The sequence below is a fragment of the Sebastes umbrosus genome, chromosome 21 (genome assembly GCF_015220745.1).
Source record: "Sebastes umbrosus isolate fSebUmb1 chromosome 21, fSebUmb1.pri, whole genome shotgun sequence".
Lineage (NCBI taxonomy): Eukaryota > Metazoa > Chordata > Actinopteri > Perciformes > Sebastidae > Sebastes > Sebastes umbrosus.
Genome location: NC_051289.1, coordinates 5,128,241 through 5,146,042, shown reverse-complemented (window position 1 = coordinate 5,146,042; position 17,802 = coordinate 5,128,241). Strand labels below are relative to the sequence as shown.

Below are 17,802 nucleotides of genomic sequence, written 5' to 3'. Positions count from 1 at the left end.
AGCACTGCGTGAGGAAAAATCGCAGCCTAGTCACTCATTTTATTTTGTTTTATTTGCACATAAAAATCCAGATAAGAAAAAAACTAAGCTAACATCATTTTGAAAAATATAACAAAAAATAAATGACAACAAAAAGTCACATACACGCAAGCGTAGGCTTCTTAATGGGAACAGGTAATTCTACTGTTTACCTCCTTGACTGATTGTCAAGATAGAACATAAAATTGTTGTTACGATAACTTAACTCCACAGTAAAATCCTGTGTTGTAAATCAGCCGTTCTCATTCCCAGGGCGTTAAATAAAGACACTTTGTCACGGCTAACTGCGTTCGATACCACCGCACAAGGCCCCCTTTATGAGAGATGCACCGGGCTTTACATTAACTACAATGTAAACCCATCTGTGTCAATATTAAATGCTCGGGGAAAGTGCTGTGGTGACCAGGGCGGGCAGGATGGGTTCAACAAATACATGGCGTTCATCCAGGAGACCGCTGTTTGTGTCCCGTGCGTCACGCTTCACTTTCACTTTACAATCAGCTGTTCATTGGTGTCCCGTGTTCACAACGCCAAGTCACATTTTAACTGTACAAACGTAGTCATTTTAAGCTCTATCATGTAGTTTTTTTCCTAAACTTAACTATGTGGTTTTGTTACCTAAACCTAAGCAAGTGTTTTTGTTTAATTCACAAAGTTAAGCGTGTTTACTGCGACCTAAAAGTGGTCCAACAAAGCGTCAGTATGTGACGAATGTGTTGTGTGAACTCTTGGATCTTTTGCTCACCCTGGATTTCCTGGATTCCTATACCATTTCATCGGGTTATCTGTACCCAACACAAGAAACTAAAAATCAAGCAAATGCTGAAGCCTCTTGTCAGCCAAAGTCTGCCGTTAAAGGTGATTAAACTCAAATTTAATGGATATAGTTTTATGTTGTCAGTGCGCAATATTTTTAACCCTCAAACGACCAACTCAACCTGACCTCACTGGAGCACTGAATAAGTCAGTTATTGGTATTTAAATGAAAAGCTATTGATGTTTGAGACAGAAGCAGATAATGCATCTAACTATTGGCAAAAATATAACTTTTTGGACTCCACTGAGCATATGGATAGACAGAGGAGAGGTTTTATAGGCGTTAATAAAATGTATTCTGCTGTGAAAACCACCACCTTGTATTCAATTTCACCAAGGCCTCTGCAACGGAGCAAACTTTTTACACCCACTTTTAAATCCTACAGGACCTGTATACCCAAAAGATAGATACTTCACCCAAAAGTTTACTCTGAGCAGACGTGCAGCGAGACACGTATTATTTTGCCTGTGTGTGTGTGTGTGTGTGTGTGTGTGTGTGTGTGTGTGCAGCCCACAGCTCATCATTCATTCATTGCCGTCAGTTGTAATAGTCTGCTCTAACGCTCCAAATGCTGTTTGTTTTGCACCGACACGAAGGCTGTAATGTAGAACATTAATCTGTTTCCCTGCCCGTAAATAATGCCTGCGTTAATAATTCATGGATTAATCAACATGTGGAGGAAGAAGAGCTTCTGTGGAAAGACGCACACACAAACACCGACACACACACTTTAAAAGTGAAGTAAATAGAAAACAATCGAGACTCAAATCTGTTTGTGACATGATTTAATTTATTTTACATGAGCAAATGAAAATACATCGGGAGACAAAACAAAAGCACGTTTCCACAAAACAAAAGCGAAACAGCGGATTCAGAAACATCGAGATAATTCAAAAAACAGTGAAATCTCTTTACATGTCCCTCATAACCTGTCGAAATGTCCCTTTTAATGGCTTTCATAACAGTCCCAGCAAAGTGTACATAAAGGCATAATAAAAAAACCTTCTCAGTTTCTAAATTACATAAAATTGTTAAACACATTTATAATACTCTGTATCAAATCCTCAAACATCAGGCATGGAAATGGGGTCAGGAAAAAAAAAACGCTTACCCCGTTCTTCAACCGCATTATCGGCGAAAAAAGAAAGAATAATCCTGCTAACGGTAGCTACACGCTTTGAGCCGACAAAATATCTCATTGCCCCGTTTACGAAAAAAAAAAAACAACCAAACAATTTATGAAAATCTCCGCCAAAGGACGCTGTGCTTCTCCAATTTGTTCCTTAATAATTTCTCAGATTAAGAAAGAACATTATTTAGTTAAAATATCAATGCAAGCAAAGAGCTGAAAAAGCTTGACCTATTTATGTGGGGTTTTTTTGGTGTGTAATCTTAACATGAATGCTTAGCCCTATTTTCTTGCTGTGTATTTACAGTGCCTCTGGTAAACAGGATGAGACTGGCATTTTCTGTGTTTCCCTGTTTGCCGACTTCACAGAGCAACGATAACCTGTTCTGGGATTAAAACATCCCAGCTCCTATTTAAGGCTCCCACTGCGACTCTGACTTTTTCTACTATTAAGAGGATTTGTGTGTAAATTAGAGACCTGCTCGTCACTTTCCTTTCTGTAAACCTTCAGCTCCATGCTGTTTGTTGTTTCTCTGCTTTTCATTCCCTGTAGTAAGCCACCAGAATCAGTTTGGGTTTGGGGGCGTTAGCAGCGGGGGCGTGTGAAGCAGCAGAGCGTTGATACGATGGCGACGGAGATGGGGACGGGGATGGGGTTGGAGACACGTGATTGGCTTTCTGCTGCGAGGACTCGTGGATGAAGTTGGGCGTGGGCAGGACGGAGGACGGGGCGGGAGTGGACACGGGGTGTTCTTTCTCCGGGCGGACGGTGCGGATCGTCTTAGTCGGCCGTGAAAATGTCTTGGTGGAGCCTCGCTCGGGGATGGAGCAGCTAAGGAACGCCCTGAAACACCTGTAGAACTAAACAGACACACAGGATTACTGACATTATTAAGAGTGCAGTAATAACAGCAGTTGTACACAATAGTGATAATGGGATTAATAGAGGACACCAGTAGTTCAAACAGGGAAGACACCATACGTCAACATGAATAAAAAAGATTTAAATAAGGAGACTTAGGGGTTCTCATCGCCCTGTAGGCGATTCTTTCACAATGACCCGCTAGCTATACATTATCCCGCTTATTACACGCCTACTTACTGAAGAAATCAATATTTTTACACAAAATTAGAGCTGCGTCCTTAGCAATGGTCTGTTATACAGAAATTACAGACCGCAGAACGCCGTGATTGACCAATCAGAATCGAGTATTCAACACAGCCATGTAATAAGATAAAGTAAAAGAGAACCTATTATGTTTTTCTGCTTTTTTCCCTTTCCTGTAGTGTGTTATATCGTTTTTTGTGCATGTAAAAGGTCTGCAAAGTTACAAAGCCGATTAGTAGTAGAAGAACTCAATGAAGTTGCAGTCATAGTTGTAGTTGTAGCAGTTAATAAGCAAAAGGACAACATTTATTTATAGCACAGCGAGCTACCATGCAAGGTGCTGGTAGATTGTAGTAGTAGAATAACAGCAATAGAAAGTATAATATATGGTAGCAGTATAAGTACTTAGTAGTAGTAGTAGTAGTAGTAGTAGTAGTAGTAGTAGTAGCACTTCAGCACAGTATGCATGAGTGTATGTAGTAGTGGTAGTAGTAGCAGAGGTAGAAGAAGTAGTCGACCTACAGCAGGGGTCAGCAGCCTTTACTATCAAAAGAGACATTTTAGGCAAAAAAAAAAAAAAAAATCTGTCTGGAGCCGGAAAACTTTTGAGCATTGTGATGAAGGTAACACAGTTTATAGTCTAAGTATATAGTATATTATTCTAATGCAGTGAGGGCCAAAGTGCAAATGTCCTACGAAGTATTAGGGTCACATTGACGAAAAAATAATCTGAGATTTCCAGAATAAAGTTGTAAAAAAAGTCGTAATATTACGGGAATAAAGTCATAACTTTACGAGAAAAAAAGTCGTAATATTATGAGAATAAAGTCATAACTTTACGAGAAAAAAAAGTCGTAATATTACAGGAATAAAGTCATAACTTTACAAGAAAAAAAGTCGTAATATTACAGGAATAAAGTCATAACTTTACGAGAAAAAAAGAAAATAACCCGTAAAATTACTACTACTATATATATATATATATATATATATACACTAATATTATGACTTTATTCTCTTAATATTACGACTTTATTCTCGAAATCTCTGATTTATTTTTTTTCCTCAATGTGGCCCTAATACTCCGTCGTACCGTCGTACATTAGACTTACAACAATGATAAATAAAAATGAAAATGTAAACAAAAAAACAGTTATTCATTTCCACTAATTTTTAAAAAAATCCGGAGGGAGCCACTGGAGAGGGGCATGTGGCTCCGGAGCCACAGGTTGCTGACCCCTGACCTACAGTAACAGTAATTGTACAAATACTGTAGTAATATAGGACCTGGTGGTATCAGTAGTCATATGGAGCAGTATAAAAGGTGTCACACTTAATGCTTGTAGTCTTGTAGTAATAGTAGTAAACACATATTAATAATTATCTAAATGTTTATAATAGTAAGTACGTTTCTACTGTCATCCTTCTTCCTTCCTCCGTGTTGGGAGTCCAGCAGGCAGCGTGCTCCCCTGGATAAACGTAGTGTACTTAGTATACTCTCTACTTCCACACGTATACTTTAAGTCTACTACATTTCCCCAGGGCGCCGCGGATCAAACGGGCGTGCTGCATGAAACACGAGTACATCTCATGCCATCATCAGAGTGTTTCCTCCAGCATGTTCCCACCCACTGATTGATATGACAAATGAGACCAGTTTGTGCTGCTTTTTAACTTAAGGTGCCTCAGCAGTTGGCTGGCAATTCATCATATATGAGCCAATTAATTTGAGTTACCCCAGAGGAAATTATGCAACTTTCAAAATTAGCACACGTTTTAAATCTTCTAGTGTTTCAAATCCTACATGAGAGCTGTGCATGGGGGGAAAAGCTGTTGGTTTTTTGAAAGCAAAACCTCGGGGGAAAGAAAAAGAGTACATGTGTGAGGGAAGTGTGAAGGAGAACGAGATGTCTGAGGTGAATGATGAAGAGTGGAGGAACATGCTGCCGTCAGGAGGGATTACAGGTAAAACCAGGCACAGATAGGGATTTGAAAACTGAGGAGTGACCAAATCCTCACCTGTCACTCCAAATCTGTCTTTAAGGCAAACAGACATGTTTTGTGTGCAATAATATGTGCTTGTGTATCTGCAGTAAACTCTCTGCAAAGAGCAAAAATCAGCCTGGTGATAAATGTCACATTTGTCAAACACCTGTACGTTTTTTTTTTAATCTGGCAGGAAACACATAAAAGGAGGGAATAAAGGAGAAAATATTGCAAAAGAAAAGCTTTTGGTTTGTCTGAAGAAGAAGAGAAGTTGACATATCTGAAAAGAAAGGATGTAATAAAAAAACATTCTTCTTTTACTGTACAAAAGTGTTAATATCATGCTGCCATTCACTGTTACAGTGCACGCCTTCACTCCACCAGAAAGCCCAAATAATTCAGAATAAAGGGAGCAGAAGTATCACGTAACCACAATGTTCCCTGTTGCAGTCAGAAAGAAGCACTCTTGTTGCATCTCAATCACCATAGTGGCTGAAATAAACAACACAAGGTGGAACAGAGCGAACAAATGGTATCTAAGGCGGGAAGCAACAATGAAAAGCCACGATTTAAACAGGGCCGAGGTCACAGAGGTAGTTCACATTTTATAATATGAAGTTACATATAGTTGCATTATTAAAGGCAGAAACCGAGGCAAAGAAAAATGAATAAATAAATAAATGAATAAAATAAATAAATACATACAATTCAATACAATTATGATTAGGAGAGGAACCAGAAAATAAACACATCTCTCCTATAAGATCATGTTTACTTTTCTAGACTTTCCTCTAATTTTACCATTTTACTAGGGGTGTAACGATACATGGATCTGGAACGATATATTGAAACAATGATCAATATTGCAATATCATTGATGCAAATTTAAAAACATAGATACATATCATCATCTTTAAGACACGCCTTTATTTTGAAATTACACCATCATAGTGACAAAGTCAGGACATACACATTTTTAAAACATTAAAATCCCCAAAAAATAAAGTTGCATTAATTAAAGGGACTGTTTGTAAGAATCAGAAATGCTTGTCAACAGCGACACCTGTGGCCGTTAAGTCAACGAAAGTCAGCGTCGGGCTCGCGCTTGCTCGCTCTACATAGACATGAACGAGCATCGCTCAAAACAGTGAGGCGACACACGTCAGCTAAAACCACAATATCACTCTATATTTCACCTGCTTGGCAGTAATGTTAGCTGACCAGACGAAGGTCTCTCCATGAATCACTGCTGATCCTAGTGTTGGCTTTTCCTGTCTCAGCCAGGGGAGAAACTGGAGTTTTGGTCGGAGACGATAACGTTTCTCACTACGGAGCCCCGTCACTTCACAAGACACGGAAAACCTCTGTTGGTCTGGAGGAGCTGCAGCATTTAATTCTGCACAAACGTCCACTGTACATTTACTAGATATTCTCCGAGCTAAACTAACTCTTCTGCAGTGTGGAGTGTGCGCGCATGCACGTGAGAGTCCTACAGCAGAGACTCCGGCTCTGGAGACCAAAGCTACGGTCTCCCCCGCGTCCTCCGACCGCGGCCAACACTGTTTAACAGACGGGCTTCACTAGATACAACTTTGCGGTTTTGGTGTTTCCGTGTAGTTTGTGTTGGAGTCTGAGTCTGAACAGCGTAGCCACACGGGAGCGCGCATGGGACTCTGACCCGGATTGATTTATACGTGTAAGAAGTTACAAACAGTACCTTTAATATGTAAAGTAACACCAGCTGCCAGATCAATGTAGTGGAGTAAAAAGTACAATATTAGTAGTAAAAGTATAAAGGAGCATAAAATTGATTGAGTGCTTTGAGAGAATGTACTCAGTGACGTTCCACCACTGCAAAAAATGTAAAGTTAATACATTCACAGACAGATATCAGCAGTGGCACCTTCATAGCAGTAAAGGTGTGATTCCTGTGATGACGTACAGCTCAGGTGCGGGGCGTGAATCTGCGCAGCGCTTGAAGTCTTCAACTCGCCTCAACACACTGTTGCCATAGTTATGGGCTGGGAGGAACTGAAGACTGAAAGTGCCACACAGTGTGGCGGCGGCGGCGGCGTCCTGCGCGTTTATCTGCGGCCCTGCAAGTTCTGTTAGTAGCTTAATCATCACACACATGCAGAGAAACTTCAGGGAGCAGCAGACCGCCCTGACGACTCCGGCTTCATCAAACAAAGTTAAATGTCTCCCGAGCTCCAAAGAGACAGGCCGTCCACGGGAGGAGACAGACGGAGGTAGCAGCAGATAAAACGAGACAGAGACAGATAAAAGGAGAGTGAGAAGAAGGAAAGGTCACCGCCGCAGTGTGTCGCTCCCTGATAGTAACATCGCATGCTAATCAAAATCAAAGCTACCTTTTGGAGATTAAACAGAACTTTCTTCCTCACCTTTCTCTTCCTCTACCTGCCTCGTCTTCATCGTTCCGTCTGATTCATTCCTACTTTTACTGCCTTTCTTCTGCTCTTTATCTAATTGGCCTTCACTTCTTTTTCACTTTTCCTTCTCAGTTTCTGGCTGCTGTCTTTCTGACATTCAACACGGCTTCGTCCTCTCTACAACTTCTCATTACTTTCTTTCTTCCTCTCTTCCTTCCTTTTCGTTCTTTCCTAATTCTTTCCTCCTTACTCCCTTTCTCTTTCTTTCATTCTTTGTTCCTCTTTCACTTTTCTTTCTGTCTTCCTTCCTTCCTTTCTTTCTTCCTCTCTTTTTCCTTCCTTTCTCATTCTTCCTTCCTTTCTCTCCTTTTTCTTTTCTCCATCGTTCTGTCCTTTCTTTCATTCTTGCTCCTCTTTCCTCATTCCTTTCTTTTATATTTCTTTCTTTATTATGTCTTTCCTTCCTTTTTCTTCTTCCTTTTCTTTCATTCTTTGTTCCTTCCTTCCTTCCTCTCCTTTTTCTTCCTTTTCCTTTCCTCCATCGTTCTGTCCTTTCTTTCGTCCTTTGCTCCTCTTTCCTCACTTCTTTCATTTATATTTCTTGCCTTCTTCCTTTCTTTCTCTTTATTAATTATTTGTTCCTTCCTTCATTTCTTCCTCTCCTTTTTCTTTCCTCCGTCCTTCTGTCCTATCTTTCATTCTTTGTTCGCTTTTCTTTATCTTTCTTCTTTCCTTTCTTTCTTCCTCTCCTTTTTCTTTCTTTTCTTCTTTCTTTCTTTCATTTTATGTTCCTCTTTCACTTTTATTTCCTACTTCCTTCCTTCCCATCATCCCTCCTCTTACCTTCATCCTTCTAATTCCTTTTTTCCTTCACCATCTCTTCTCTTCCCACCACAGCTAACTGTACTTTCTGTCGTTTTTAGTCCTCTTATCCTCCAACTTTCATCTCTTCATTCATTTCCTCCTCACTTTTTTCTTCACATTCTCTTTGCTTGCTTGCTTTTATTCTTTAATTCGATTGATTTCTCCTTCCTTACCTTCTTCTCTTTTTCCTTCCAACATTAATCATTGCTTTCTCCCTTCATCTCTTCCCAGTCAGTCAAGTTTTGTTTCATTAAATTAGGTTTTTTGGTGAAATGGTAGTTAGAGAGACGTGGCGCCAGAAACTTCATGAGTACATCTACAACTAAATACTGCTGTGTTGTGCTGTTTCCATTATTTACAGAAGGACAAGCTTGTCAAATTGTCCCTACACAGCGTGGAGTCACGCATGAGCTGTCCGCCCTGTGATGCTCATATCTGTTTTCAGTTATTAATTAAACTAATCTTCTAATGACCGCGGTAATGATTTATTGAAGGTGAAACGCCGCCCGAAGCACTTTGAAGTTCGCTCCGCTGTCAATTACGACGGCCGCTGGCATCAACCAGATTACTTCCTCTCTGTGTTTCATGTTCTTTTCCTGCTGTGCGCTTGAATGTCAGCGATGTCAACTTCACAGGCGGTGGGCGGCTGTTGATGCTGTTACGGCTTCCACGCCATGATAATAATGTCACACCTCTGTCTTTTATCTGGGCGTGCGTGTGTGCCTTTTAGCGGGTTCGCATTGTGTGCGTCTCTCTGTGTGAAGGTGTAAATGAGGAGCCAGCAGATGGAGAGTGGTGGGTCTGCTCACACCTACATTAATCTCCCCTGGCTGTGAATCTCATATCTTACAGGTCTGAGTGTCTAAAATAAATAAATAAAGTAAAGCAGATAATTAGATGCAACCTGCTGTTGACTCTGATCTACAGCAGTTTAGTTTAAGGAAGACAGAGAGAGGCGGCGATGGAAGAAGAAACGAAGAGACGAATGAACCCAGAGGAAGAGCGACGACTCACCTGTTTGTTCATGAATACGTAGATAAAAGGGTTGATGACGGTGGAGAACTTGGCCAGCAGCGACGGCATGATGGTCGCCTCCGGGGTCAAAAGGTCACGTGGGCCAAAGGTCGCGAGCAGTGCTGCCACTCCGTAGGGCAGCCAGCAGACCAGGTAGCACACCACCATGGTGACGACCATCATCAGCACCCGCTGCTCTCTGCGGCGGGTCACCACCGAGTTCACGCTGCGGACCTGCCAGAGGAAAAAAAAAACCTTTATTGGTACAATTTCAGCAGATTGAACTTTTACTTGTTGTCTGTCAGTGTGATCTGTACCTGAGGCCAGTTTATGCACAAAACAAACAGTTCCTCACCCAGCGAAAAAACACCCGCGGGCAGAGAAACACAACCCACATCCTTCAGTTGGATCATATGATGGGTATGACGGGTGTTCAAAGGAGATAACTTTAACACATGATTACACACTGTTCACTCACAAGTTTACTACAAAAGAGAACTAGGTCATTGTTAAATAACACTTTCTATCACGCACATGTCTATAAGGCATTATAAACACACTTAAAATGCATTATATTCTGCTTATAGTGCTGTATAATTATAGCAGTATATATAGTATAGTAAATATTCATAATGCTTTATCACAATAATAACACATTATAAAGCATTTTGTAATGACTTATAAGGTCAAATATCATAAAACTTCATATTTTTGCAAGGTGTATTATGATTCCCATAGTTGTAATACATAATAATATATTTTATAATGCATTATAATGTGATTTATAAGTCACTATTAGTGGTCATAGTTGCTTAAGTAAAGCGAAAAAATAGCATTAAATCTATGCAAGAACAACACAAAGCAAACAATGACCACTTAGAGTAACTAAAAATCTCATTATAATGCATTATAACATCATAACTATGGGAATTATAATACACTATGTCAGTAAGTGACCAGTAATTATGAAGTATGATGATACTTGACCTTATAAGTTATTATAAAATGCTTTATAATGTGGTATGATTATTGTAATAAAGCGTTATAAATATATATGAGTGCTTATAACTATAATTATACAGTGCTATAAGCAGATTATAATGCATTATAGACATGGGCATGATAGAAAGTGTTATCTAAACTTTTATGTCAAAATATAAACGTTTTATATAATATTATGGCTTAAATTTTTAACACTGAGTTTTTCTTCTCAAAGAGTTACATATTTCCTCGCAAAATCTCTCATTTTTTTCACCTTTAATCTCAATCAAGGTGTTTTCAGTGTCAATTTGTTGCAGCTAAATGCTAATGTCGAAGCCAGCTCCAAATAATCAGACTGTAAGGGAACAAGAAAACTTTTCTAGGGCTGTCCTCGACCAAAGAAAGTTTTAGTCGACTAACACTCATACGATTTTGTCCACTAATCGATTTAATCGACAGATCTGTAAAACTGAGTTTCTCCACAAAGAATCAACAAAAGCAGCACTTTAAATCTTGTGTTTACCAGAGATGTGCTCTTACGTTTATTAGAAATAAGTTATTCAGCATGAAAAGACCTGACTAATCGACTAAAGAAATCTTAGTCGACTAAGACCAAAACGGACGATTAGACGAATAAGAGGGGCTGCCCTAAACTTTTCCCAAGAAAGTCAATGCCCATTCTCTCTTTAATCTGGTGAAAAGTTATCAATAGAGTCAATGGCAGAAGTCTCCCTGCCTCCACCCCCCTGGTTCCTCAATCATGCCAGATAGAGAGGGGACTCTCGTGATGCAGCCAATTTAACGCTCCCAAAGGGAGTCTTCAAGCATGAACCTGCTCCCCTGCTGTTTTCTCTTATTACCATGTTCTCTTCTTGTTCTCTCTGTACTGTTCCAGCCTGAAAAAAAAACGGATTATGAAACGGTCTGAGTAGTACAGTTCCCATTTATTGCTCTTACACTGCTGTAAAACTAATTTGAAAAAAAAAACGCCACAGACTCCCAGAGAGGGAGATAAGTTGCCAATGTCTCCTTCTGCTAGAAACAGATGCTTGTTATGACCAAACACCCGAGCCAGAGCAGAGACACATTCAATCAATCCATCTTTCAGTACATCAACAGACAGAGAGACAGACAACAACAGAACCAAATCTATTTTTCATTTCCAGGAGCTGCAAATGCTCAAGTGACATTTAAACCCAATCACATCCTCCTCTGCCAACATAAATATTGCATAAAGAAACTCCTCAATATTCATAAAAATGGGCGATATGATTTAAACATCTAAATTAAACAGAGGAGAGTCAGAGTGACATAACCAGCGCCATTGATGCCAACTCTCCTCTGAGGGAAGTAGCTAATGGCTGCTGAAACAGACACCAAATATGCTTGTGCATCACTACTCATTTTTCATGTAAAGTGTAATAAAAAGCTGAGTATCAGCCACAGACAAAGACACAAAGTTGCCAAAAAATGTCTACTGGTTCAAATCAAGGCACATCTCTCACTTTGGCATTCATATTACTCAATCATACCAACTTAAAGGTGCAGTGAGTGGGATTTGGCGCCATCTAGTGGTGATGTTGCAGACTGCAACCAACTGAATACAGCTCCGTTCACTCCTCCCTTTCTAAGACTGTGTTAACGCCGTTCGCCTCGCTCAGTGGTCATCCTTACCATAATAACACTACAACTAAACTCAAACGGCGGCTGGCAGTACCACGGTTTGGCACTCTGCGGCTCACGTTACAGCAGTTTCACAAGCGTGTCGGAGAACTACATGTTTCTATCTAATGTAGGAACATAGCAGAGCAACATGGCGAACTCCGTGAAGAGGACCCGCTCCCTATGTAGATATGAAGGACTCATTCTAAGCTAACGAAAACACAACGATTCTTAGCTTCAGGTGATTATACACTAATGAAAATATAGTTATGAATATTATATTCCATCTCTACTAATAGATCCGATGTAGTATTACACACTGTCCCCTTTAAAATGTCATAATTTTGATTTGGACGTTTTAGCCCTTTATCTTCAACTTGTGCTTTACATTACTAAAGAATACCGTAACTTTTGATTCCCTAACTCACTGGTTTCCATTCATTTAAAAAACAACTTGAATATAAAATATGTCTCTACAAATGTCATAAAGTCCAATGAAGAGAATAAACAAATACACATCAGTGCTGGAAAATAGAAACATTTTAAATCTAATGTCAAAGTCACAGGTAGTCCTTTTATCTAATATCATGGGTCAGTGGGCTGACACCAGAGGAGACAGAGAACAATACATTATAACCTTCATCCCTGAAGTTTCTGTAATTTATTTGTTAACCTAAATGAACGGAGGCGTCTTCATGTGTTTCAAGTGTGAACAAAATCCTTTGTAACATACAGTAAGAGTCACAAGACTCTGTTAACTGATTGGCTGCGGGTATTGTCTGGCCAACTTCTGCTGAAAGTTCAATTTTTACCAACTTTTAGTTTGGACACACTTCGCCACCACAGCTCGCTGCAGGCCACTCTCCGCCGCTGCTGTGGTGTGAATTCGGCGTAAGGTGACAAAAACGTTTGCCGTCATGGATTACCACATGAAAAATGTCTCCACAAGTTGATTCTCATACCACAATGAAATTAATTTAAATCCAAAACTGCCTTGAGATAAGTCCAAAAAATGTACAATCCGTCTTAAATTTTACTTTTTAAAGTATTTGTAAGGCTAAAACTTTTACTGGTGTGTGTTTTCTAATTTAATAATAGATAGACTAAAGGTGATGAGTAAAAAAATGGAACTTTATAATGCTGATGCATTGGTGTATGACCCAAAATATGTCCTGACTGTCCTACCAAAGCACAGAGCGGCTTAAATGTTTCCACAAGGTCTCAATCCGTGAACTGCCACACTCAGGACTACATCATCACTTCCATGTTACTCTGAGCGACCTGCACCCTCTCAACCCTGGTGACAGGTGATGTGTCACCCGGATGGGCTGTCGAGGACGTCTTAAGAATATTTCAGGCCTCTGAACCGGCTGAGTGCAGAGGATACGACATGTGACAGGGTCAGGTCAATAATACACCAAACACTGTCACATGAGCAAGGACAAGCTCCATCATCTGGTCTTTCTAAACTATCGCTATGAGCAAGGGGTAAGAGGAAGGAAAGGGTATTAAAGAAAAGGAACAATACAATGCTAGTAGTATCGTTGTCCTGCAGACATGGCTCTAAAAAGTACCAAAAAAAATCTAACGGCTTGTCAGACCGGACCGGCCGCGTGAGCAGAGCATGGCGGTTGGCGTGGCAACAGTACTTAGCTCCACCCTCTCATGTCACTTCTGGTGGCAAAAAAACAAGACGCGACGGCCAAAATGCCGAACTCGAGGCTTCAAAACGGCAGTCCATAAATCAATGGGTGACGTCACGGTGACTACATTCACTTCTAATATACAGTCTGTGTTTAAGACATATTATATAGTATATATATAACTTTTCAGTTCCTTTAAAATATAGTTTCTTCAAGTAAAAACTTTTGTTTGGCTGCTCAATTGTTCCAAGGGTAGATTTCCAATTCTGTCTCCATGTGTAGTCGTCCCAAACCAACAAAAAAATAGAAAATGCAGTCAATGTTTCAGTAGAAAGACCAGAATAGGTGCAAAGTCGACAGCCTGACTGTCCATCATACTGAAGGGAAGGACAAAGGAGACAAAATTGCATTACATTTTCTGTGCAGAAGCGAGGGCTGAAAGTCCACCCTGCATCTTAAAGTCTACAACTTAAATTGACCAAGCAGAGGGAGGAGACCCGGGTCCTGAAACACATTTATAATGTCAGAGCTGCTGGTTTTCAGCAAGCCCAAAACTTCTTGTGGTAAAACAGCTCAATATTCATACAAACTGCAAATCTTGGCAGTAGATATTCCCCCAAATCTTTCTTTTTCTTCTTTTCAATCAAAATATGATGCCAGTTGTGGAGTTGTTACCTTATATATTGTCAATCAAATCTGATCAAACATCAGCCAAACCATGCTGATGAAGCAGAATTTGAGAGTGTCAAACTCTAAATAAATAATACCTACAATGTTTTACTGTACTGGAGACATACTCAACATCTGAAACAAGTTTTCGGGGGCTTTAAAGAGTGTGGGGGCGGTGTCTTCTCCAAAACCAAAAACACAAGATCAAAACTGTAAGAACTCTATTGATAAGTACGCCGAGTATAAACTAGTTCACTACCTACAACAGTAAACTAGCATTTCTTATAAAGCCGAAGTCGTCACTTCAGTCAGCGAAATCAACGGTTGTTGGCTAGAATTTAAAGTCCTATTCTATCAAAAATTATTAAAAATTTGACGGTTATCATTGCAAACTGCACTAAAAAATAAAAAATAGACTTTAAATAGTATTTATTCAAACAGGGACACCTAACCTGGGCAACGTATCCTCATACAAGGTTTCGTATGATATCTTACAAAGTTATTAATTTTTCAAAACAAATGTCCAGTGACACGTGACGAATGTCCAGCAACTAAACTTCCATCTTCACAAGAAACTACTTAGAAAGTTTTAGGAAAAAAATCGTGGTTTGGGTAACTACGGAAGTGGCAATACTTAAGTACGCAAGTTACGTGACAAATAAATCATCGTTGACTTGTAGTTTCACACGAGATACAAACAGTGGCCTCCTGGGTGAAAGTTGATTTCACACACCATCCACCTCGACCTCCTCCCTATGCGGCGTTTGTCGCTCTTTATACTTCTTGATTCATAATTACGTGGATTACATAAAAATGGATTTCATGGGATATTTATGAATTGCATTGCATTACTTTTCATAGGTAGGCTATAGCTACAGACGGCGTATGAGAACAGCCGGGGCGATGCATCAAACATGCTTCTCAAACGGTCAGAACGTGGTTCATTTACTGTTTTGATTAGACAATATAGAAAAAGCATATTACTAAGCAGAGGAAACTGTTGCTGCTGTATTACAAGCTCTGATGCAGATATAATCACTCTGGCAGATGCGAGCTATCAGCATAATGCCCGTTATTTGAAAAAAGGAAACAAATCATATAATTCAGTGAGAGAAATATGCAGATGAATGCATTACTGCATCAAAATGCACATTAATGCTAAACAAAGTGCTGTAAGAGTTTTAATAACAAGAAAATGGTTATGAATAAATAAAAACGAATAAAGCTCACAGTGAAAGCCTGAAGAAACTCGCTTCTCTCCCCTCAGTTTCTTTCTCTTGTGCAGTGTTTCAGGTTTCAATATACAGTATAAACACACACACAAGAGATTAAATCACATTCTGACGAACTCTGGGAATGACGTAACGGGTTTGTGTGTGCGACCTGCAATTGAGAGAAATGCATGCTGTGTTGGCAAGGGATTATCTTCCCCACAGGTAACCTTACACCAAGGCTGCTGAGAGACAACAGGCGACACACACACACACACTCTCACGCATATAAACAATTTGCAGACAGCAGAAATTAGACACACTATCCGCCTGATTATAATCTTGATCACCTTGAGTATTTCCTCTCGCCTGTCTCCCCATAAAGTCGTATTTCATTGTGGTTAATTAAGAAGATCTTCACACAACATTCATCATCACCGCATCATAACAGCTGTGAAAATGATTAGGATTGTTATCAGTTCATTAACTGAAGCGGTTATCTGTACGATTCTTGTTTTCAGATTCTCACATGTTTGTTTTAATGAGGTTTAATTGCTTATCAGTTTGGTAATGATATAGTTTAATGGATCGCCAAGCAGCTATGAATTGAAGATTTAAATCGGCTCTGTGTGTTGTGGACTGCGCTACCTGCAGCTCTGAGCACTTGGAAAACTAATACGCGAGATAAAGATAGTTATCTGTTTGGCTTCAGGCTCGCTGACAACTCGACAAAAATATGGCAGCTTTCTCAACTTTCCCACTGTGCCAATAGCACCAAAACTGCACACGGACTGTTATTTGTTTATTGTGCTCAGCAATTCATTTGATGTGGTCAAAAACCAAAAAAAAAAGAAATGAGAAAGATGGGACTGAACTCAGCAGTTAGTATTCTGCTCACATAAAACAAGTTACAAAGTTTTTTAGACTCTATTAGCATTCATTTGGATTCGTGTTTGTGTCCACCGGATGAATGTTAAGTCCACCTTTTAGCTCCATTTTGGTTTCCTGTGGGAAATATCCTGCTTTTAAGCCACTAAATGCTCCACTGTGTCAACCCTGTCTCCTAAAATATTACTTTCCCATACAACTAAACTGCATTCTCAATTACGTTTCAAGGGAAATGAGACTCGCTGCCGATGAACTATCCTAACGTTAACCAAGTTATCACCTAAAACTTTTAAATCTGCCTACAAGAATCCTTCCACATACCTGCCACCTGTACTTCTCACTACATCTGGCTCTGTTTACCTCACACTACATCTACCTTAGTTCTCAGTTTAATTCATTCAGAAGGTATCATCAGTTGAAACACAAGTCTGAAGAGTCCCTTTCTCTCTCTCTGTCCTAACTCCCTCAATCTTAAAGGCGTTTCATGGCGACTTCCAGCAGATGTGCATTCATCTGCTATTTTGAAATCTGCACCAAATGAGGAAATGCACCCGTCATATCAAACTAAAGGTGGATGGAGAAGAACATCCCCAGTGACTGAAAACTGCTCAAGTTAATTTCAGGAGTCTTGCATAGTCACTGATCGGAATTTATCTTGTGCATCATGACTTCAACGAATCTTAAGAGGACATTTTCACTTGTTATTTTCATATTTGTTGGGTCACATGAATGTTTTTAAGGCTCTCTGAATCTTTTTTTTCCATTCAGTTTCCCTTGAGGTGATTTGAAAATGGTTCATATTTTGGACCTCATCTGACTGTCACACAAACCTCAATTGAACTTAAGCAACAAAACGGTGTATTCAGATATTTATATCTATAACTTATAACTTTATTTATTTATAACTTATAAAAATGATGCACTAGAACTGGGAAGAGTTTTTGATACAAGATAATGAGTCTACAGTCATGCTAGCATCATCCATTGGTTTGTGGACTGCCGTTTCTAAGCCTCAAGTTCGGCATTTTGGCCGTCGCTATCTTGGTTTATGGCCATCACCATCTTGGTTTTTGCAAGCAGAAGTGACACGAGAGGGTGGAGCTAAGCACAACCAAATGCTGAATAAGACATTTCTAGGCGACCACTGTGACAGGGTTAAAGTTCTAAGACGAAAACACGGACAACTCCCAGACCGGACAACGCCGTGGTAAGGACCTGTCGATCACAAGGTAGCCCCGCCCTAAAGCATCCCCTGCTTTATGGTCTATTCGACTCTAAATGGGACCATAATTTACTAAATGAACATCATGCTGTATTGAAGAAGACTGGAAACTAGCGATTGAGACCATAAACTCATGTTTACAATGTTTACTGAGGTAATAAATCAAGTGAGAAGTAGGC

At 39.8% G+C, this 17,802-nt stretch overlaps 1 protein-coding gene across 1 annotated transcript in view; it reads right to left on the bottom strand.

Annotated features, from left to right (window-relative positions):
- Positions 1 to 1,643: 1,643 nt before the first annotated feature.
- tmtopsb (teleost multiple tissue opsin b) overlaps positions 1,644 to 17,802 on the bottom strand; it is a 30,603-nt gene continuing 14,444 nt past the window's right edge. Inside the window, exons 3-4 of the mRNA XM_037757341.1 lie at positions 9,348 to 9,581; positions 1,644 to 2,846 (exon numbers count right to left, since the gene is read on the bottom strand). Coding sequence (XP_037613269.1) covers positions 2,526 to 2,846; positions 9,348 to 9,581 — 555 coding nt within the window. The 3' untranslated portion in view covers positions 1,644 to 2,525. The remainder of the gene's footprint in view (positions 2,847 to 9,347; positions 9,582 to 17,802) is intronic.